The 22890-nt window shown below is 41.3% G+C and overlaps 1 protein-coding gene across 1 annotated transcript in view; it reads right to left on the bottom strand.

Annotated features, from left to right (window-relative positions):
• Window positions 1-21510, bottom strand: part of tbx21 (T-box transcription factor 21) — a 34126-nt gene extending 12616 nt beyond the window's left edge. The window contains exons 1-2 of the mRNA XM_041173514.1: window positions 20869-21510; window positions 2224-2378 (exon numbers count right to left, since the gene is read on the bottom strand). Coding sequence (XP_041029448.1) covers window positions 2224-2378; window positions 20869-21395 — 682 coding nt within the window. The 5' untranslated portion in view covers window positions 21396-21510. The remainder of the gene's footprint in view (window positions 1-2223; window positions 2379-20868) is intronic.
• Between the last annotated feature and the right edge of the window lie 1380 nt (window positions 21511-22890).

The following is a 22890-nucleotide window of genomic DNA, read 5'->3' as shown; positions in this document are numbered from 1 at the left end:
CCTGATCACACAAGTAGAGTGATCACCCTGTTAGAATGTGTGTGTCTGGATGTCAAGTGAGAACATCAGGATCTGCTGACATACCCTGGAATGCCGTACTTTCAAGGCTCACACAGCCATAAGCACTGGCTACTTGGTAAGGTACAGAAGGACTGGGCATGTAGAACGGTACGCCAATAAAGCACAGGGCAGAGGAGAAAATCATTGAGAAATACCCACCATCACAACAAACATCTCATATATCAAAACTTGATTGTAACTGACATGAGTGGATATTGTGCTGTCTGGGACTAATCCAAATTATTGATGTGCTTGGCATGAATTAATTTTTAATCTGAGAAGGAAAGTAAAACCAGGACATACAATATACTGCACAGCGGCTATCACAAAAATGCAGTCAGTTGCATTTGGAGTGTAAAACGTGAAATGTAGAATATAGTTCTGTGCATCAAAAGAGAGGAGGGTCCTAATTGTGTGGATGTACTGTATGTGGGGGTGGGGGGGTGGGGGGATAAGGAGAGGCAGATTTCACTGATTTTTGACTCCTTCAGAGAGTAACACGACAAGGAGCAGAAAATGCAATTGTAACTTTTATTCTAAAGTGGTCTAGTTTTCTTTTAAATTATTTTCTCCCTTTTCTTGGTTCAATCCAGGACAACTTTCTACCCCTCTCCCATTGCTTTGGTCAAATGTACATCCTTCATATGGAATCCAGGAACAATTGCCAATTGACAGTTTGGTTGTACAAGTCATCATAGCCAAACCCAATGAGATGCTAGACAATGATCTGGAGTTAAAACCCTGTACAGTCTTGGATATCCCCATCTCCCTCCACTCCATTATTGATGGCCATCTTGGCCCCATCACTGAAACTTCCCGTCCCTTAGGTTCTCCACCTCTATGCAGTTAAAGGTTCCATAACTCCATCTTTTTGACCATCCTTTCAGCTGTGATCCTCTCCTTACTCTTCCAACACCCTTTACCCTCCATTGAAAAGTGCACCACACCCCCATCCAAAATTAATGGGAGTTATATAAACAGTCATTTGGTGGTACAGAACTTCAATATTGCTGAAGAGGAACATATTGCTGAAGCTTTTCGCCTATATTTATAGTATAAATTGTAGTATAAATTCTTGTGTTTGTCCTATGACTGCAAGATGAAAAGCTACAGCAACATGTCTCACTTTTCAGCAATATTCAGATGGGAGTTACGGTCCTGCAATTACCTGGATTTTGAAATTATCTGCCCTATCTGTACAGTGTTCATCCCTTGGGGGAAGAATTACTTTGGTTCCCCAGCGATTTGATGAATTTAAAGAAAGAATTTTTTTTTTGGTGTTTGTAAAATAATGTCAATTTATTAACAGTTCACGGATCCATACCTCATTTTAAAAAAGTCTTGAATGACCCAAATAAATCCCCTGAACACAGAGCCCCATGTCTATTATGTACATTCAAAACAAGATTTAAAACACTCGTTGCAGGTTTCATATCCTCAGGACAACCCAAAGCATTCACATTTTGCTTTAAAAAAAAGTCTGCTTCCAGTGGGACCAATTGTAAAGTTTTGTACCTCCAGTTAAGGGCTGTAACGAATGGGAAATAAATTAATATTTTAAAGCTCTGTTTGGAAAAAGCATCCTTTTCGAATGCATTGCTAAAAGTTGGCCAGTGCTCGCTGATGAATTATTGCATTATCAAATGCCCCATCGTGCGCTAAAGTTGAATTCTCACTGTTACCCATTGGCATAACATTGAAGCATAGTGAGTTTGTTTTCTCTGTGGTGTATAGACACTAATACATTAGAGTATATTGAGTGAAACCACTGAGGCAAAATTATACCAAATCTGGCATCTGCTGCCTTTATAAAGTAATTGACTACATTTCAAAAGTACTTGTAGATTCAGTGGTCTAGAAATTTCTCATGGTGGTGCCTCAAAATAAGTGATATCAAATCAGCTGCCTGTTATATACAATGCCTGATATTCAGTTCCATTGACTGCAATGGAATTAAAATATCCGGAGCTGCATTTAATGAGCTGCTGAAGTGATACTCTCCGTTTTGTGCCACCTCCTGAGATACATGAATACCAAGGCACAGCGAGGCTGTACATTGCAGATTACAGTGTGCTTTCTTGTGGAAAGATTTTAAAGCACAATGCAGAACATTCTGGTACACGATCTATGAGCGTACGCTCCTTTAGCCTCTGGCACACTAACCTTGCATACTGCCTTCTGCTTTGCCACACTGTACCCACTTTCCTCCCTGGTACCTCCAATGATGTTGATCTGCCAGGACAACATCCACATAAATATTATAATGAGCAGAAGGATCCAGCCCTGTGATGTTAAAACTCAGGAAAGGAAACATCCGCCTGGAAGAAAGAGAAGAAAAAGGTCAATACTTTGCACGTTTGGAATCGAAAAAATAAACTGCTCGACAATGTAACAAACTTTCTACCATTTGGTCTAGAATCAAAGAGGGAGAAAAGTCTCTGTTTTTAGCTTTTGACTGCTCACTGATTAATTTCCAGGTATAGACACAATGCTTAATCAGAAATCTAGTGACCTGGCGTCCTGCCCAAAAAATAACCCTCAACCAGTGTCACTAAAATTACCTGGTCAATTTTATATAGTTGTTTGTTGGACCTACCTGGCAGTGTGCAAATTACTGCCACATTTCCATCATTACAATAGTGACTACACTTTTTTTTTATTCTCTGTCATCCAAATTGACTCATTCACGCAAGTTGAACAACCAGAAATCGTCAAATTGACGAAAGAATGTCAAAGGTTTTTTTTTATATAACACAACCTATTATTTTATGAAATTAAAACAAAAAGAATAAGACGGATAAGAAATTATAAAAACTAGAAAATCATCAACTGCTCTTTGGTTACAGCAATAACAACAATTTGTACCTTTACAGTGCCGCTAACATAATAAAAATTCCAAGGCATTTTACAGGAGTATTATAAAACAAAAATATGACACTGAGCTACATAAGAAGATATTAAGTCAGGTTACCATGGAGGTGAGAAATAGGAGGGGCTCCAAGGATAGATCCTTGGAGGAGAGCAGATGTAATGGTGCAAGAGCAGGAAGAGACGCCATCATAAGTGATGGTCTGGCTATGATCAAATAAGAATGGAACCACATGAATGCAATACCACCTACTGGATAACAAGGACGTGTCGGAGGCTGCAAGCATTCGAGAAGGACAAGGAGGGAAAGTTTTTACCTTTGTCACAGTCGCATAGGATGTAATTTGTGAATTTAAAAAAGACCTGTTTCAGTACTTTGGCAGGGATTGGAGGGATTCAAACATGGATTTCTGGGAAAGATGGGTATTGGGGGCTGCATTGTGTTCAACGACTAATTTGGAGAAGAAAGGGAGGTTGCTAATGGCATGGTAGTTTGCAAAGATGGTGTGTTCAAGGCAGGGTTGCCAACTGTGATTAAACGTATCCCTGGAGGTTTCATCACATGACCTGCCCCACACTCCAGCCAATAGTCAGCCAACCCTGTGACATACTGCCTTCCTACGCCAATTAGAAAGCAAAAAGACTCATTACCTAACTCAATGACACTTGACCATCAGCCAAACAACCTTTTCCCCCCATTTTCAATATTTTTTATATCTAGGAAAAAAATGTTCAAAAGAAAATGACCAAAAAAACAACCTTTTTTAATGTCACGATTTTTCTCCAAGCTTGCACAAAGCAGTCCCAGTGCTCTGGAGATTGATCTTCATAAGAAGATATTAAGTCAGGTTACCATGGAGGTGAGAAATAGGAGGGGCTCCAAGGATAGATCCTTGGAGGAGAGCAGATGTAATGGTGCAAGAGCAGGAAGAGACGCCATCATAAGTGATGGTCTGGCTACGATCAAATAAGAATGGAACTACATGAATGCAATACCACCTACTGGATAACAAGGACGTGTCGGAGGCTGCAAGCATTCGAGAAGGACAAGATTCTAGGCACGAAGGTTGATTTTTTGAGGTGGGGGGACGGTGGCAGAATGGAGAGAGGGACAACGCCTGAAAAGATAGAACGTTAACAATATTGGCTAACATGGGGGCCAGGAAGGGGACGTTGTGTGGTCAGCAGTTTAATGGGAATAGAACTGTAGGAGCAGGAGGTGGGTCCCATGGGCAAGGAGGTCCAAGAGGGCATGAAGGGAGATGGGAGAGAAAGATGTGGCTTCAAGGCCAGGGCAATTCTGGAGAACAGGACCAATTATGCTTTTTGAAGTCCATCCAGGTCTGGCTGTAAGTTAACATTTTGTCCGCTCTCTAATAAGGATAACTGGGGATGGTGGGGGAGGGGGAGGTGAAGGTGTGCAAATATCATGTGTCAGTGTTGTGTCTGAATTCAGCAGTTAGAACTTTCTCCTTGGAACATGTGTTGGGTTTATTTTTTTGGATAAATAATATTTGGTAAATTTATTTAAGAAGAGTGAAAGAACAAGTAAAATCAAGAGCTTGTAACCAGAATAACAGGGTGAGGAAACTGGATACGGTTCAGTGATTATAAGATTGTTCTGACATGCTCAGTCTGGTATGTGCAGGAAAGAGGAGTGGATCACATGGGTGAAACGTTCTCAGTAAAAACCACTTGAGCGGAGAAAGAAAATATAACAGCCGAGTTCCATTACTGATTTCTGACGAGTGTCAATTTGAAATGAAACCGAGCCTCGCAGTGATCCAAAATGTCACGTGTTGCGGGGGAAGGGCTACGAAATTTGTGTCATAGTGGGATAACAATCACCGGAGTTAAAATGGACTCCATAATAATTCAAACTGGTTCTTCTTTCTCACCGGGATGTTAATTGGAGTTGAGGCAGCATCAGTGCAATAGGCATGGAGGCTGACACATAAAACCATCCAGAATTCGGTGCCAAGTGGCCAATCTTGAGTGATTCCTGTGGCTCAGCCAGTACCTCTCCCACCTCTTGAGCCAGAAGGCTGTGGGTTCAAATCCCTCTCCAGAAATTTAAGCATAAGATCAAGGATGATGTGTCAGTTCACAGAGGTTCCATGGGCAGAAATTTTTGCCCAGCATGTGGGCATGCATCCAACATGCCCGAGTGTAAAATAGCGCACAATGACGTCGGGTGAGTGCCGATTAAAATCCAATATTCCAGCGCAATTATAACTGGGACTTTTTTTGCTGCCCATCCACCATTAGTTGGCAGGTGGGCAAATCGGCCAGGCAGCTATTGCATTTTTCAGGGAACCTCGTCCAAGGACGGGATGAGGTTTCCCATCATTAAATGTAAAAAAAAATTAAAATCTATGCGCAGGATTTTTATGATGTCTATGCTCAGGTGACTGCTTGTGTTGTTGCCCGACTTAAAAAGTCTTTATTTGATACGGTTGCAGTCTTCAGCTCCCCGAGGCAGTCTCTGCCTTCAGAGAGTTTTCGTTTGAGCACTGCCGCACGCCCACGCTGACTTCAGCGCTCGCCCTCCTCCCACCCCCCACCTCCACAGCACTGAGCATTTCAGCACGTTTTCCGCACCGGCTGGCCATTAATTGGACAGTCCACGTGAAATCACAGTCGGCAGCCGTTAGCGGGCAGCGGGCCATTTACCGGCCGCTCCTGGGCCTGCCGGCTTCAAAATTTTGGTCATCTTTTGGAAGAGCCTGGGGCCCCATTTGCCCCCTCTGGTAAGGGATGCAATACCACTATTGGAAGAAGAGTAGGGGAGTTCTGCCTAATGTCCTGGCCAACATTTATCCCTGACCAAAATCATTAATGAAACAGATGAGCTGACCATTTATGATCACATTGCTGTATATGAGACTTGCTGTGCATAAATTGGCCACCTTATTTCTTATCATAAAAGAGTGACTACATTTCAAAAGTATTTAATTGCCTGTAAAGTGTTTCAGGACATCCTGATGTTGTGCTATAGAAATGCAAGTTTTCTTTCTTTGACCACACGGATGACTTGCTGCATCTCACTTAGGAAACTCCCTTTCCCTTTTATCCATTATAAAGAAAAAGGGTTGAATATGTTGGATTGAAATTTTTCACATTCAGGCTATGGCAACAGGCATTTCCACTTCGTTCAGCCCCATCACCTTTTGGTTTGAACTAATTTGCCAGGGAAGCAAACACAAGTTTATTGGAACAGCAGAGAGCAACGCACAGGTGAGAGAACATCAGGTCTATTGATTTGTGTAAAAGTAATTTGGACAATCTGTTGCACAGCGTTTTACGCACATATATTACATAATGGACTACTTGAGGAGAAGTCCCAATATGACACTCACTACTCTATAAAACACTGCCATCAGAAACACAATTCACAGACTGAATTTGTTTTAGTTTAAAGAACTGTCCACACTTCTAAGTCAACGTGTTGCACATCAGACCACAATGATGCAGAAAGATAGTGAAAATGCAATGTGACATCTCTAAGCATAAGCACACAGAATCAATCACATAAAAGTTCACTGGAAAAAGACTTTGTATGGTTTTTGAGCATGAAATACAGTAAAGTCAAAACATTTTAGACCGTTGCTACCTATGCTGGGCGTGTTAATGTTGCAAATGCTGTGACAATTAAGTGTGTGCTGAATAAACCTATGTTGAAGACAGACTGATGGATGTTCACTGGATTAATATGAAGAACTATATTACATCAACTGCTACTAGGATCATTTGTTTCTATTATTATATTAAAATGGGTGCTGGAATATTGGATTTTATGCTGCTTTTTGGTCTATTGAAAAGCCACTGCAGTCCTGAATGGATTAAATGCCACTACAGATGGGTAGATAATTCAGATATTTGGATTCAGTTGACTAAACAGCCATCAGTCATAAATTCCATCTAAATATTTAAACACTCATTTTAAATTGGATTAAATACTAAATAATCATTACTATTGGCAAAAGAAAAACGCTAGGATTATTCTACCCTAGGCATCTTCACTTCCCATTGCTGAAAAGAAAGACATGTTGCTGAAACTTTGCATCCTGAACTCATCAGGAGAAACACAAGAATACCAAATTGCAAACGATCACAAGTTATACTGCAGGAGAAAAATATGCTGATTGGTTGGCAAGTCAACTGTGATTGGCCGAGTGCCATGGAGAAAGCAATGGGGAATTATAGGTTCCCCAAGCTCCCAGGTAATTCAAAAAAGCACAGATTTCTGTACATCTTAGATTCCATAACGTTTAATCTCTGCACGCCCCTCATTCTATCCCCTGAATATACCTTCCCTATCTGACAGCGGCGATTCATACCAAAAATAATGCATTTAACAATATGCCCAGATACTTTGCAAAAAAGACACATCAATCCAACAATGCACAGAACCTCATGAAATTACAGAAAGATAATCAAAAAAAAAAGGTGGACATCACCCCTTCTGCAACTGACAATCCAATATCAGTAACAGGCACCTGAACCTGGGTAGTCCAGGCTTACACCCATAACTCTGGATTATGTTTTTTGTTTTATATACTGAGAAAGTGCTGCACTGTTGGGTGTGCTATCTTTTGGATGAGATGTTAAATCGAGACCTGGTCAACTCTCTCAGGTGGACATGAAAGATTGTGTAGCATTATTTCGAAGAACAGCAGAAAAATTCTTCCCAGTGGCCTCTACCAATGTCATTAAAAGTGGTTATCTAGTCATTATCTCATCACTATTTATTGGATTTCGCTGTGCACAAATCACCTGCTGTGTTTCCCTACACTAGAACAATGCTTACATTTCAGAAAGTACTTCCTTAGTTATAAAGCATTTTGGGTTGTCCTAAATTTGTGAATTTGTAAACAGTGCTATATAAATGCAAATCCCTTCTTTAAGAAGAATGTGCGAATGTATGCCAGACTATATATTGTTCATGAGCTGCAATTTAAAAATAGAGTAGATGCCAAAGAAGGATCCCATTACTACAACACATGCAAATAAAATATCTTGTGTATTCCGAACTCGTTCAACATTATTGCACTAAATCTGTGTTGGAAGCAACACCCATCTCTATCTGAGAATATTTCTTCCCTGGCATCAGGAGGACAGTAATTAAACTGTTGATTCCGATCCATCTACAAATTGCTACGGTGAATGGCCAAATGGGTATATGCTGAAACACAGCACACTATATGTACTCAGCTCTGTGTCGCCCGCATATGAAGCCTGCTTCACCATTCACTAGGACTGCAATAACTTACATTTACATAGCACTTTTAATGTTGTAAAAATATCCCAATATGCATCACAACTGTTTTACCAGATGTATGCTGAGCCAAAGGCTGGCAAAATCCTTGGTCAGGGAGTTTTAAGAGGCATTTTGAGGAAAAAGCAGAGAGGTTTAAAGAGGGAATTCCAAAATCTAGATACCTGAAAACACAGCTGCCAATGATGGGACGAAATATACAAGAGGCTAGAACTGGAGGAATATAGAGGTGGAGGGGGTTACAGAGTTGGGGAAGGTTGCGGGTGGGGGCAAGGCCATGGTGGGGTTTGAAGAATTTGAGAATTCTGCATTACATGTACTGACTGGCATGAGGTCACATTGGGAAGGGAGGGAGCATCTATTTGTTAGCCAAAACTGAAGACTCTTGCTTTGATGAATCTCACTTTTAAGAAGCCCCTTGTTTTAATGCCTACTGTTCTTGGTGAAATAGAAAAGTAAATAGAAAAGATTCTGACAGAAGTGAGTTTATCCAATTCTTTTGGAATATTGATAAGAATTTTGGTTAAGTGCTGTGGATACGCAGAGTTGCAATTTACATTCATATAGAAAAAGACATTTAAATTAGCATAAAGGAAGAGAGGTGGTGAAAATATTTTATTGATGTGAGCATTATGACTAACTTACGTATACATGCCGATTAAGTAGAAATGAGACTGAAAGTTAAATGTTAGGTGTCTGCATTGTTCAGGTCATTTGTAACGTACACATAATTCATAATCTGCTGAATATATAAATTATATATTTAAGAACAAACTGTTTGAAACTCATGTCAGTGAGTTAAAATTGGTTTCCTGCTAATTGCTGATGAAAGCATATTTATTCATTAGGAAATAGAGAAATTAGATCAATGATTATCTGCTGCTCTGTGAATATAAATATCAAAGACTTCTGGCTCTTCTGGCAAATTTACCTCCTTGTGAGAAACAAGAGGTACACTGGCCAAGAAGTCCGAGGCTCAACCCCTGGTTTTCAGGCTAAACTGACAAGAGGCAAAGAAGGAATTAATAAGAATAAAAGCTTTGCCAAAGATGTGTTAAAAGATTACACTTCAATAATCTCCCAACCTTTAGTTTCAGTCTAGAAATGAGGAATGGCCATTTCATGACAGGTTCAAGGGAAGCTGGAATTGTACTCTGGATTAATGAGTACGTTCCATAAGTTACAAAGACTCATAAACCTAGCACCTGCTGTACACAGTATTTTCCAAATGCAACTTTTTTTTTTAACCTCAACTAAAGTGCAGATAATTAAAGATCCAGCATTGTTTAAAAAGTTTCAACTCCTGGATTTTGAGTCAGAGCCAGGTTGATTTGATTTTGGATTCCTGATTGATGATTGATATTTGGCATATTTCCAACTTCTTAAAAAATGATTCATGAATCCTTTACAAGACTATTTCCTGGGTTAATCTGACTTAGTAGCCACTAACTGTAACATTGTGCAGTGAAATCTCCTATAAGCAACTCCAGGTAGCAGAGGAATTGCTGGATGAAAAGTGGCCACAATCCATCTAGTTTATTTAGTCACATAATACAACAGTAATGGAGTTTTTGACTAATCAAAATGGTCAATCTCTATTAATTAGTTTAGACATGAGGAAAGGAAATGCTCAGTCGACTAAAAGTGTAGTTGCATCAATGATTTATAATGTGTCAGGATTACCTCACTATTTCGGCTCAATATTCCTTTGAGATATCCCAGCATCTGATTTGTTTTACTCACTGCTGCCAAGCACAACAGCTTCAATTTATTGTCAATCAGTACTATGAGATGATGTTCATTTTCCATGCACCTTATCTTCTTTCTATTTAAGTGATAGCCCCTTGGATTCTTGTTGTTCCCATGTAAAGTACTTTGCATCGCTCTACATTAAATTTCATGTGCCACCTGACTACGCAACGCCTATTCATATTTAAGTCCTCCTGTAGCTTATTCTGTTCAATTTTTGAGTCTACCGCCTTTATTAAATGTGTATCATCTGAAAGTCTAGCCTCCGTAACTGTGACTTCTAGCTCCAGATTTTTTATGAAGAAGTTAAAACAAAAGAGGTCCTGAAACAGACATCCAAATTGGGACCACCCCAAGAAGCGTCAGCCATTAACTTAGCCCAGCTGGTCAACCTTTTCAGTACTAAATTAGAATCTGTGGAACCATCTTTCAGTATTTTCTTTGCATGTAAAGTAAATATGAAAGTAACATCACATTGATGAGGAGTTGGACTATTGGGCAGTAATTCCATTAGACTACAAGAGTGGCACTTAGGTTGAAAGGGTTACTACAATGTTGCTGGAATGACCAGAAACCATAATGATATGAGTGAAATTCTTGTAAAACAACTATCTGTTCAAACATATGAGGTGAAGGGGTAAAAATAACATGCATTTATTTATATAGCACCATTAGTGTAGCAAAATGTTCCAAGGCTCTTCATAGGAGTGTCTTAAAACCAAAATTTGATACTGGACTAGGTAAAGAGATATTAGGGGAGGTGACCAAAACCAAGGAACATTATAAAGATGAGGAGAGGTGTAGAGAGAGGAAGGGGTGTAGGGTGGGAATTCCAGAGTTTAGGACCTAGACAGCTAAAGGCATGGATTTCAATGGCGGAGCAATTAAAATCAGAGTCATTCAAGAGACCAGCTTTGGAGGAGTGCAGAGATCTCAGTAGAGTTTGTGGCAGTTATAGAGAGAGGGAGTGCTGGGGTCATAGAGGGATTTAAAAACAAGGATGAGAATTTTAAGCAACCTTTTTAAAATCTATTTATGGCCTCCGTCCATCTCAGGGGAAGATGGACTGTGCCAGGGTGTAGATCACTTCTGGATTGGACATCGTTTGATGTGCCTTTAGAGGCTGATTTGCGAGTGGCAGTCCATTCTGCAAATACCACTGAGTTAATGCTTCATATCAATGACATTTCGTCAGAATGCCAAAAGGTTTGTTAGTTGTGTCTGGCAAGAGAAATTTGTTTTACAGGGATTACAGTTTGTAATATTTGCACCTGACCAGTTGTGTAACATTCCTTTATCTGCTATTTTGCAATAATGCTAACCAAACAAAGTGAATTAAGAAGTGCACAGCTGCATTATTAGATAATACTAGTTTAAATGATATGATTCCTGCAGCTTATTAATACTAATATGCTAACTAAGGCTAGTGCTTTAGCTAGATGAATTTATGCATTGTAACTCCTTCCTCTTTTTAAGTTATTTTTGCAGAATATGCAAGTTGTTCAGTCTCAGCATTTAGGACTTTCTCTGATGTGGTAAGTTTGCTGATGACTGTAGTTTTAAAGAGTGCTGTGTGTTAATACAGGTGTAAAGGGACAAGAAGTGCTGAGGTTGGATGACCTGGTTAACATTCAGTATAACATTTATCCTTCCTTTCTCCAACCTTCTCACCCTCAGTTTTCCCCCCTTCTATCCTTACAAAGGCAACTACTGCAAGGAAAAGCATCCAAAATGTACTTACACCTCTCCAGTACCCTAGCCTATATCCAAGGGGCCATGTTTCATGTGTGAATCCAGAAATTGAGTCCCAAACTATTTGATGGTGGGTGGCCACCAAAGACCAGGCAAATCCAGTGCCCATCTCCAACATTAACTTTCACAACATGTTGGGGTGGGTGGGAGGTGGGTAGTGGTGTAGTCACTAGAGACAAATCAGCAGTGGAAACCTTGGCATAATTTTAACCTCCTTAAGCCTAGGATTCTGAGATCAATTATAGCACCCCTGTTTACATCTGCCTGCGATCTGTCAAATCCAACCAGACCGGAAATTAATATTGGGTCTTTCCTGGGATCCCTAGCACTCTGGATAGTATTTACTGTTCAGGCCATTTGGGAGCATTGCTTTTTTCAGCAAGTCACAGAGTAAGACTTGTATCTTAATACTGCTCTGCAATTCTGAACTAGGGGGGGCAACAGTGTGAGTTCAATTCCCATTTTGGCAGAGGTACACATAAGACCTGTCTCCTTGCCATGTCTGATACTGGAGGATAATAACAATCTACCACTGACAAAAACTGCCAAGAAAGCAGCTCAGGTTGAAGTATCAACAGACAATGAGCCAAGGACCTGCTTATGGGCAGAGCGTCAATGAATTCTGAATTACTACTTATGCAGTGGGATATTGTTTGTTTAGCCACTTTTGTCAACAGGGGAACTTTCTGCAGCTTTAAAGAATAAAGCAAAGAAATTGGGATATAACTTTTACCATTGTCCAGCGGAAGCATGGTGTTTTCTGTTGCCAATGGTCCATGTGCACTCCCTTTCCCAATCCCCGATGTGGGACTGAAGCCCCTCAGGTTTGAAGAAGAAACTGAATCTTAAGGTGCCACTATTGGCCTCAGTACCTGTGACCTGGGCAGGATGGCATGAAAGGGCCAGGATAGCAAGAATGCACCAGGGCTCTGGTGAGTTGCGCTGGACTGTGGCTATCAGGTGGGGACATGGATGAGGCTCATCTTTAATTCCTGACCTCCCTCCCCAACTTACCGGTCAGCAGCTCGACCAATAATTTAGGCTCCTGCATGAAGAACAATCATTTGAACAGAATTCTGGGAGAGCATATAATGGATCAGTGCCTTCTATAGAAAAGGAAGGGAAAGTTTTGTAGCGAAACAGCTAAGAACAGAGCTATTTAAGACATGAGTAGAGTACAATTTGTTTTATCATTCACAGAGTTAACATAAGCAATCCTAGGCTTGAGGCATAAGCTCACATTTAGAAATTACAATTCTGGGTGGCTGTTACCTCCTAGGCATTCTCTAAAGCCCACTCAACTGTGTTAAGAATGACATGCAGTTTCATACATTGTATAAAACACTATTTTATGTTTTGAACTGTTTCTTGTACTGATCAGATAAGGAACCGTTGCTAATGTTGGCTGTGCTAGTAGGTTATTGGGGAAGAAAATGATAAACATCAACTTTTATCATAAAACAGCTACAAAACAATTTTACAAAGCATTACTCAGATTAGATTCCTGAACTCAGTTGGGTTTATAAATTCCCTTTCACGATTAAAGCAATCTGAACACATCTCAATCGTTCTATATACACATATGTGTGCATATATATATATAGCTGATCCAGCCTACACTGTGAACTACATGAAAATTGTGGCTTTTAAGATGCACCATGATCAAATATTGAAAGATACAATAGTTGGACATTGCCATTTGAAATCCTGCCCTCCTAAGTGGGCTTTATTTCATATTTAATGCAGTTGGAGGAAAGGTTGCTTCTAAGAAGCTAAATCTCATCTAGCCGCAGGGCCAACAATGCCGTGGCTCATTGAACAGGTTTATAAACATGTCTCCTGACAGCATTGGGGTAACACAGAGTTCAGCTACTCCCAGAACAACACCAACACGTGCTACTACCGAGCTGGCAAGAACTTCACACAGGCCAAATGAGAAACGCTGTTAACACCGAGCATTGTAAAATCAACAACAGACAAGACTACAAGAAAGTGCAGCAGCATATGATCTCAGTCACACACGCTCATTCACAACACATGAAAGAGTCTAGTCTGGGTAACAAGAGCTAAAAGGAGGGGTGAGGACGAGAATGTTGCATCCTGGCAATCTGAAGTGAGAGCAGAAAAATAAGACAGAAGTCAACTGAATCTAAAAGGCAGCCTAAACATTTGAGAATTGAAAGGTCTGTTTGAAACAACCATCTCATTAACAGTTTTCCATGCTATTTGACTTGCTATCCATTTCCTGTCAACTTATGATACTTCACCTGAGCATAAAATGTCTCATTGCATTCATCTGTTCTGTTTAAGAATAATCAGGGCATAAGTTTCCCATCAAATTAGGAGTGCATTTATCTGGAGCTTCTGTGTGCAAGGAGTAATCCCCTTACACACATTCAATATGAAGGAACAAGCCTCGCCATATCATACACACTAAATACCACCACGAAGAATTGAAGTGCCAGATATTCTAACACTGTCACATACAAAGAATATGAATAAATGAGAGAAATAATTAAAACGTCACAATGCCTATAACACTCATGGATGAACAATACAGAGAATGATGATAAACTTGCTGTAAGCCTCCAGTAGTATCAAAGTCATATGAAAACCTCAAAGATATTTCAAAAATAATTAGACAAGTTGGTTTGATAGTCCCCCACATCCCCCCACACATAATATTTCAATGTGATGAATTCATCAAAAATTCAAGAGATTATTTTGCTGAACTCTGCACATACACCTCAGTGTGTCACATAACTAGACCTTGATATCGATGGTGTGGTAGGAAGTATTTTTTAATCTTAGAAGGCAGCACTGGTTTAAAGTTTATACATTGGCTGACAATCAATGCTGGATACAAATAACCAGCAGGCAACATGCTTCTAAAAGCACAATGTACGTTTTACCCATTCAGAATAATGTAGGTAAGCGATAAGTACATGTAGTCAAAAAAAGATCAAATCAAATTGTTTTTTCAGTAAACTAGGACAAAAACCTGTTGCTTCGTTTCCTTTGATTATTCCCCTTCAGATTATTCCTAGGATTATTTCAGATATTGGGACCAACATACTGGAGACAAACTACACTTAACGATAGTTCAAAGAGTTGGGGGGGCAAGGGTTATTCCCAGTGTTCTGGCCAATATGTATCGCTTAATCAACATCACTAAAACAGATTGCCACCTTGCTGTTTACTTGTGCACAAATTTGCTGTCACATTTACTACATTACAACAGTGACTGCACTTCAAAAGGTAGTGCATTGGCTATAGAATGCAATGGAATGTCCTGTAGTCATGAAAGATTCTACATAAATGCAAGTCTTTCTTTTTATTAAAATCCTGTTTGCTGCTCTAGGTTTTTCACTTCAACGTGCTCCCATCAGTCATAGGCCTGTAATTCACTTTAGTTTGATGTAACATAAAATATTTCTCTGAGTAAAACCCCATAATCATACAGTCAAAATCTTGTACTATATTTTTTGCAATTCAAGTGGACAATAGTATAAAAATTGCACTCATCTGCTGTTGCAATTATTAAACCATGATCATAAGTTGCAATTGAATCCTATACATAAATGATGCAGTTTTGATAAAAATTATGAGCCATTAGAGATGATCATTCGATCTGCTAAAACCCTTGAGCATTCATTGCCATTTATTGTTCCAATGCTTCCCTTGTGGCTCATATAATTTCAGACTTTCAAACTCTGTGTCAGACTCAACTCTGGCCTGTGCTCAGTTAGATCATTTGAACAGTTGCAATGCCTCATGTGACCTCAGCACCTTTAGCCTAGGGATGACAAAAACATAATTGGCCGAAGCTTCTGATCACCATCCAGTAACAACAGCTGTAAAGTGCGTATGTGTGAACATTGGCTGACACTCACTGTCTAGGCATAACCCTTTTAAGACTGGCCAAGGGAGGGTTACTAGCCAGGACACTGGGCAAGCTGCTTGCTGTACCATGGGATCTTCAACAACCACCTGAACCAACACCAGAACATGCAGGATGGAGATATATATTAGGGCAGGCTTTTTATACTAAATAGAAAACTTAGTTTGCTGTGTTTTCTAAGAAGTTTTCTTTATTTTAAAATATTGCTTTTATACACTGAAGTGACATGAACACTGCAAACAATATGAAAGCTATGAAGCATACAGGACAGCCAGAGGTTTATTTATAAAGATTAATGCTAATGGATGACTATTTTCAGACCTGTGGCACAACTATTATAAAGGGTTGGCAGCCTCTAGATTGACATTAGCCATTCAATGGTGCAACCTTTGGTTGGTCTGTCACAAAGGAAGGAGCAAGAAAGTATCTTTCTTGGTCAGTTTGTTTATATATTTGGCTCTATTAGTGGTGAAAGAAAGAAATGGGGATCAGCCTTGTAAGGATTATTGCGGCAGAGTGTACAATGCTCATAATAGTCAGTTCAGGTGAACTTTAGGTCACTTTAAGGGCATTAAAATGGGAACTGAGAACCAATTAAATGAGTTGGTGCATTGGAGACCAAATTGAAAAAAGTATTTGAATCTCATTAAGGGCAGACAGTCCAGGTTCTAATCAAAAACCGGTTTAAAAAATTGAACTAGGGAGGGCCAATATTTCACTTGGTCCCCTGAAAAATATGCTTAAAAGTTTGGGAGGAGCCTCATTTTAATTTAGAGGAAATGTCATTTGTGAGTGGGGCGGGGGGGGATTATTTTGAAAGGGAATACTGTGTACAGCAGCGTATTTTTTCCGCTTCTAGCACGGTTATGAATGAAGGAGGCGAAAGGAGAGGAAGGCCATTTCTTTGAAGAGGAGAGAATTAAAATAAACTCCTACACTTATTTTAAAAAAAGATTTCAGTTTGATGAATCACCTGCTAGTTACTCATTTCACATTAAACTATTCTGACGAAGACAGCGCGGGGGCTTGCTTTTTAGAAATAATTCCATCCCCAATATCTTCTTGCCTTTCCAAGTCCTTCCTCCGTGTAACAATCAGCTTGTTTCCCGCCCTCTTTGCTTGTTGGGAGATGCGGTTATTGCAAAGCGCTGCAGAAAACGATTAAAAGCCGGGGCTGTTCGCGGAGAAGAGTCTCAGCACTGGGGCGAAGTTGCAACAAATTTTGACTTGTGGTTTTTCACATTCATTTCCGTAACATGGAGATGAAAGCACAACAGGCAGGTTAGAGGCACATACAACAAGGCCGCTACAATCTGCTGAAACTACTTCAAAATACGGATAGGGCTCTTCAGGAAATTCCAGGATAGAGAGGAATGCAACAGACTGCAAGGTGTAAAACAGAGAAGCAAAAACTCGGCCAGGAAAGTGGCGGGGGATGGGGGGTGGGGGTTGGGGAAACACGAGCAGAAAGAGAAGGGACACAAAGGGAAGAGGGAGAGGTGGGGAACAAGGAGAAAAAAACAGATTCACAGACAAAAAGGGGAAATTTCACAGGTACAAGTGCAGATGGAGAGATTAAAAGAAACAATAGCAATGGGCCACCGAGATAAAGAGCCCAAAGGCAGTGAAGAAGCCACGGGGCGGGAGAAGGAAACAAGTGGCAGTAAAGCAAAAAAAACATAAGTTCAGAGAATAGAGAGAGTGAAAATATTCCATAAAAAAATAGCGTATAGGGAGGGGGGGCTACACCAAGCTGTTTAAACTGTGACTTTAGCATAACTAGATGAGTCACTTTTCTTCAACATCCTTGTCTCCGGTTAGAGTATTATTGTTCAGATTGTCACCATATCACCCGGTCAATATCAACATCATAAATGTGGTCAATTTTACAAGAAATATCTTCAAAAGATACAAATGATACCATAACTCGTCAAAAAGACAGAATACTCTTTTAACATTTGTTAGTCATAACAACTTAACTTTCCCTCAAACTGAGATTCATGGGTTGACTATAATTCTAAAAATGCAGCAAGTAATTAAACTCTACAAAAGTACTAGAATTTAACCAAACGTGATTTTTTTTTAACTTAAATGAAACTGAAGATTTGCATGTTATCGGGAGTTAGTGTTGAAGTTCGTATTTTGTTATGCATTCTGCCGATGTTCAGTGCATCCCCCAATAAAACGTTCAATAATTGTTTTTTCTCTCTGTAAAGAGCAAAACTGTTAAATGCATTACCCCCTTTTTTGTTGCACACTATCTCAACTCCCATTTCCTACACAACACCGGTTACCACACTGCAAAGAGTAAAGAACCAAGAACGTGTTGCAAAGCACTTTGCTGACGACCTGAGTTCATGCAGGGGTTTATAGGAATGCAAGTTCTTACTTATATCTGTTGGCATCATGGGTGCTAAAAGGTACAGGAATATTTCTTTATCACGCCACCCCCCCCACCCCAACTCCCCCCACCCCTGCTGAGCCCCCGCCAAAAAAGCAGTCATGAGATGTCTGTATCGAATTTAGTAATGCACCCACTGTTTTAAGTTTCTTACAAAATTGCGGGCAAATTCTGTACTAGGAATAGGACTCAGCTGGTCAGCAGTTGACCTGAGACAGGCCAGTGAGGTCCAAGGTCCTTCTCTCTGCTGAAATTATCGGAGTTAACCCAGTCCAGCAGCTACAGTTGGACGCTGCTTAGGGAGGTGAAGAGCTCCCCATCCCGATTAACCGACTTCTGTTGGGAAGATATTTTGGTGACAAGACCAGAGATGACCCCTCCCCTTCCCATTGCAATCTAATAACCTGTCCATAACTCAGGCAGGGTGAATGCTCACTTGGTCAAGGTGTCCCGGACGATATGCCCGTGAACACCAAGTCAGCAAAGGCCTCAACAAGAGATGGGAAAACGGGGGCCGGGGGGTGGGTGAAATTGGATAAAAAATGAAATGTAAATTAAGAATGTTTGTGGTTCTGGATTGTCGGATGAAGCATGCGGGTCAGGTAAACGCCACTTGGGAGGGAAAAGGTCAATGAATTCCCGACTTCTGGTCCACAAAGTTCTGCACCACTGGAGTTTATCTGGTCTCATGTCTGGGTCGGTTTCATCATGCGGCGGGGAAGAGGGATACAGGAGGCGCCGAGATAGACCAGCCGCCTTTATCATCTAACAATTCCCATGCACTAAGTCACATCTTAAAGAAAAGGGATGGGTGGTCTTAAGTGTTTTCTGTTCAGGACTTAATGGGTTAAAATGACTTTATAAGTTCGGTGGGTGCCAACAAGTCGAACGTTCACACGGCAGTCGATTTCAAACCCCAATTCGACCACATTCACTAACAGATTGGCTGTGGTATTGGAACATGTGCGCACACACGCGCAAGCAGGTCCGGGGTAGTAAAGGAGTTGATTAAATTTACAAACCTCAAGTCTTAGTCAGTCTTTAAACACAATAGCAGAGGCTTTTAGCAAACCCCACCCCCCTCGCACCACTGGGGTGTGCGGCCGTTCATTTAAGCCGCCCCAGCCTTTTTACTAATCATGCTACAACATCGCAAGGTCCGGAGGCGAATACTCCAAGACCAAAAAAAAGTTCTGAAAAATTGCGTCCAAGGAGGGATCATCCTCGATTACAGGAAATTGGGTGTCTCTGAAATCGTGAGTGACAGGTGCGACTTCGGCTCTCCATCCACCCAGATTAAAACTACAGTTTATCGAGCAGATCGCTGTACAAAACAAAAGCGGATAAACAGCCACCTGCGCTCTGGAACGGTTCCTTTTTTTAAAAAAAAAATGTTTCAGATTCGAGGGGAGTTGCTGCATTTTCCAAAATCATCATTCAAGCCTGTGAATTTTAACTTCAGGGAGGGATAGAACTTATCTTCAACCATAACCCACTCCCCCCCCCCCCCCCCCCGCCCCCCCCAACCACCAAACATTAACCCCTTCAGTCACACAACGTTTTAAAAAAGTGTAGATAGATATTGCAGGTATTGATGAAGGAAGGCGCCAGTTTCAATGGCCATTTACTAATTTATCAAATGATCCCCTTAACTTTTTTGGGGGGGGCACAGCGAAATCGTTATCTGCACTGAATCCGCGCCGTACATTATTAGATCATGTGTCAATTTGAAATGCTCCTTTATTCAGCTGAGTGGGTGCTCAGCACCTCGCCGCTTGGATCATCTGGGAGCTTTTACAGTTTTGGAACAAGTCTCGACGGAATTCTAGAATCCTGAATTTTAACTTCACCAAAAGGGGCGGTGGGGGGGGCGGAGGTCAATTGGTTTCTGCCAAAAAATAAAATGTGTTAGAAGCGGCGGGGACGTTCGTTGACTGTTGCAGCTTAGAGCTGGGCAGACGGGCCAGCAATATAACAACACCGAGGGAGAACAGAGACAGTCAGTCTTGAAGATGATCGAGGCCAAGGCGCGAGAGGGGTGTCGATTATCGATTATTTGGACAACTAAACAGCGCCGAGTTAAAACTTTTCAATTCTCGTCGGTTCAACAAATTTGGCCGTGTGGATTCATATGGTGTTAAGGGAACCCTATACGTATAGATAACGGGGCAAGGAAGATAATGAAACATGTTTCAAAGGGTGTATATTTATCGTACACCCCCACACACCACCATCCCACCCCTCCCACCCCCCAAATCCAAAATCGAGGCGGAAACAAACAAGCAGTTGGCCCCTGTATTCTGACGGGTGGGGGAGGGGGGTACCAGATCAAGGATATTATTTTTAAAACATCTTTTTGGGGGCTCCAGATCTTACGATGCACCACAGAATCTATAACCTTTAGTAGAAAAGCGAAAGAAATGGTGTGTTTTCGAGTTTGGAAACCACACGCACACTGTAATCCTGAAACCCAGAGATTTTGGTTTTAGCCCCCAGCTAACCTCACGCCCATCGAACATAAAATGGAATGAGAGCTGAGCGGGCGGGACAAATACCAGCAAGAGTTGCAGCAAATGTGTCCTACAATGCAGCCGCATTGAATTCTCCACCTTTCCCCGTTGAAATTTCTGATCTGTCCACTTCTCTCTCTCTCTTTCTCTCTAATTTGGCGTTACCGGTCCCGCTGGTTTTAAGCGAACTGTTATAGGTCACCGTGAATTCTGACATCGAGCTTCACGGGTTTCTCCCAAGGAGGCAGCGGGAATTATGGATAACTGACCCTCCCCACCCCACACCGCTCCCCCCCCCCCACCACCCCCTTCTCCAAACCCAACCCCCCCCACCCCACGGAGGACTTACCTGCCCTGTTTGGTGATGATCATCTCCGTCTGGTGCTTGTGAAATTTAGCCCAGAGCTGATAGTTGCAGAGTAGGATCTGCACTTTGCCGGACACTTGCAAACCCGGGACGTTGTAGATTGAAGTGCGCTGGAAGGAGTGAGGATACGGGCTCGAGAAGGAGTCAGCACCCGCCGAATAGACCTCGGCTCCCGGGGCCGAGTAGCTCGGTGCTCCGGGGACCTGCGGTCTGTTGGCAGGGTAAGGGCAGTTCGGCAAGGCAGGGCTCAAATACCTGCTGGCGTTCCCCACGGCGATGCCAGTGGCCGAGATGTGTTGGCTCGGGTACGGGAGAGGGACAGCGTCCGGGGTGCTTTGGCATTGCTCTCCCGTTAAGTAAAATCTGTCCTGCATCCCATATCTCAGCTCCTGGAAGTCTTGCATGGATTTATTCCTGTCCGCCTCTTTGCTGAAGTTTTCGCTAGACTCTGGCTGGTTCAACATGCTGATGGGGAAATTGGAGCCGGAGTTTGGAGATGATCCTCCCATGGACTGTCCAAAGAGAAAATTAAAAAAAAAATGTAAACTTCTTTAAAAAAAAACTGAAAGTGGTCAAACTTTGCTGGAGCTACTGATAGGTAATAATGTCCATTCCGGTGCCAACCTTCATGTACCAGCCTCTCAGGTACCAGCTCCTATTAAATATTACAGTCTACTGCCTCAGGCTCTTTCAACTCCGATTGGCTCCGTTCTTATTAGTAGTCTATATCAGCCTTCGCCTCATTGGTCCAGGGTAATACTTGTATTTGCATAGTTAGCGCTGATTTGTCCAAACCCCGCCCAGGACAAAGAAGGGGGACGAGAGAATGATGAGGAAAGCTGAGGGTGGGAATTAACAAGGGAGAAAAAAAGCCAGTGTTATGAATTTAAGGCAGATAAATCTTTTTTTTAAATAAAACATTGGCCTTCGCTGTCTATAGTGGAAGGAGAAAAGGAAGGAATGGGGAACTGATTACTGTGTCTAGTACTTTTCAAAGGCAAATTGAACATTCACTTGTGGGCAAAAAAAATGCGGCTAGATTGGCCAAAGGAAAATAACTCCGCTCGCTCTCTTTCAAGGAGCCGGCATAGTTACGACGGGCCGAAGGGCCTCCGGTGCTGGAACTAGGAATTTAAAAACTGGGTCTAACTTTTCCGAGACAGGCGATCTTTCAGAGCAGCACCAGTCCAGAAATCTTGCGTGACCCATTTTGCTCCCAACTCGGCATTCTGTTCAACATTCTCACCCATTTAGTTTAGCTCATTTTGTCCAATATAGCCCATGTCACTTTGCTATTCTGCTGGTATCTGTGGCCTTTGTTATTTCCCAAATACCGAAATGTGTTAAAAGCTTGTCTGTCCACTCCGCTTTGACAGTTATTTTAATTGCCTTTAAGACGTTGATCTCATTAATCTAAGTATCGATGAGATTACCAACTCCACATTTTCAACTTTCAAAAATGTCGTTGAATTAACTTGGAAGATATCAGCTCTCGCTTATATATGTAACCCTTACGGGTAGAAATAGTTAATCAGATTCCTATTAAAAAAAGGCTGGTGCAACAAATACCATGAAAATAAAACATGAAAGACTCATCTTTTCCAGGAGGATAGAACAAGGCGATGAAAAGGTGGTGGTTGGGTGGGGGGGGGGGGGGGGGGGGGGAGTAGAGGGGCGGGAATAAAAGCGATGATAAAATTAAACAACTAGTTAATTGGATCACACTCAGTTTGGGGTTTGTCTTCATATAATTTTACAGCAATTTTGTGTCAGTGAATAAATCCAATGCCGCTCACTAAGCTGTTATATTTATGTTCACCTTACACTCGAGGCAGGACTATGTGAATAAGAAGTGATGGTTCCGATCTTAAATCAGTAGAAATCAAAAGGACAAATGACATATTTGTAAAGAGTGGAAGTTAGGTTACAGCCATGGGTTCTCACAAGGGCCCTCAAAACTTAACTATTTAAAGATACATTGACAAGATAAACTAGGGTGAGATG

Source organism: Carcharodon carcharias, chromosome 23 (genome assembly GCF_017639515.1).
Source record: "Carcharodon carcharias isolate sCarCar2 chromosome 23, sCarCar2.pri, whole genome shotgun sequence".
NCBI lineage: Eukaryota > Metazoa > Chordata > Chondrichthyes > Lamniformes > Lamnidae > Carcharodon > Carcharodon carcharias.
Note: the sequence above shows the minus strand (reverse complement) of the source record. Positions and strands in the feature narration are given on the sequence as shown.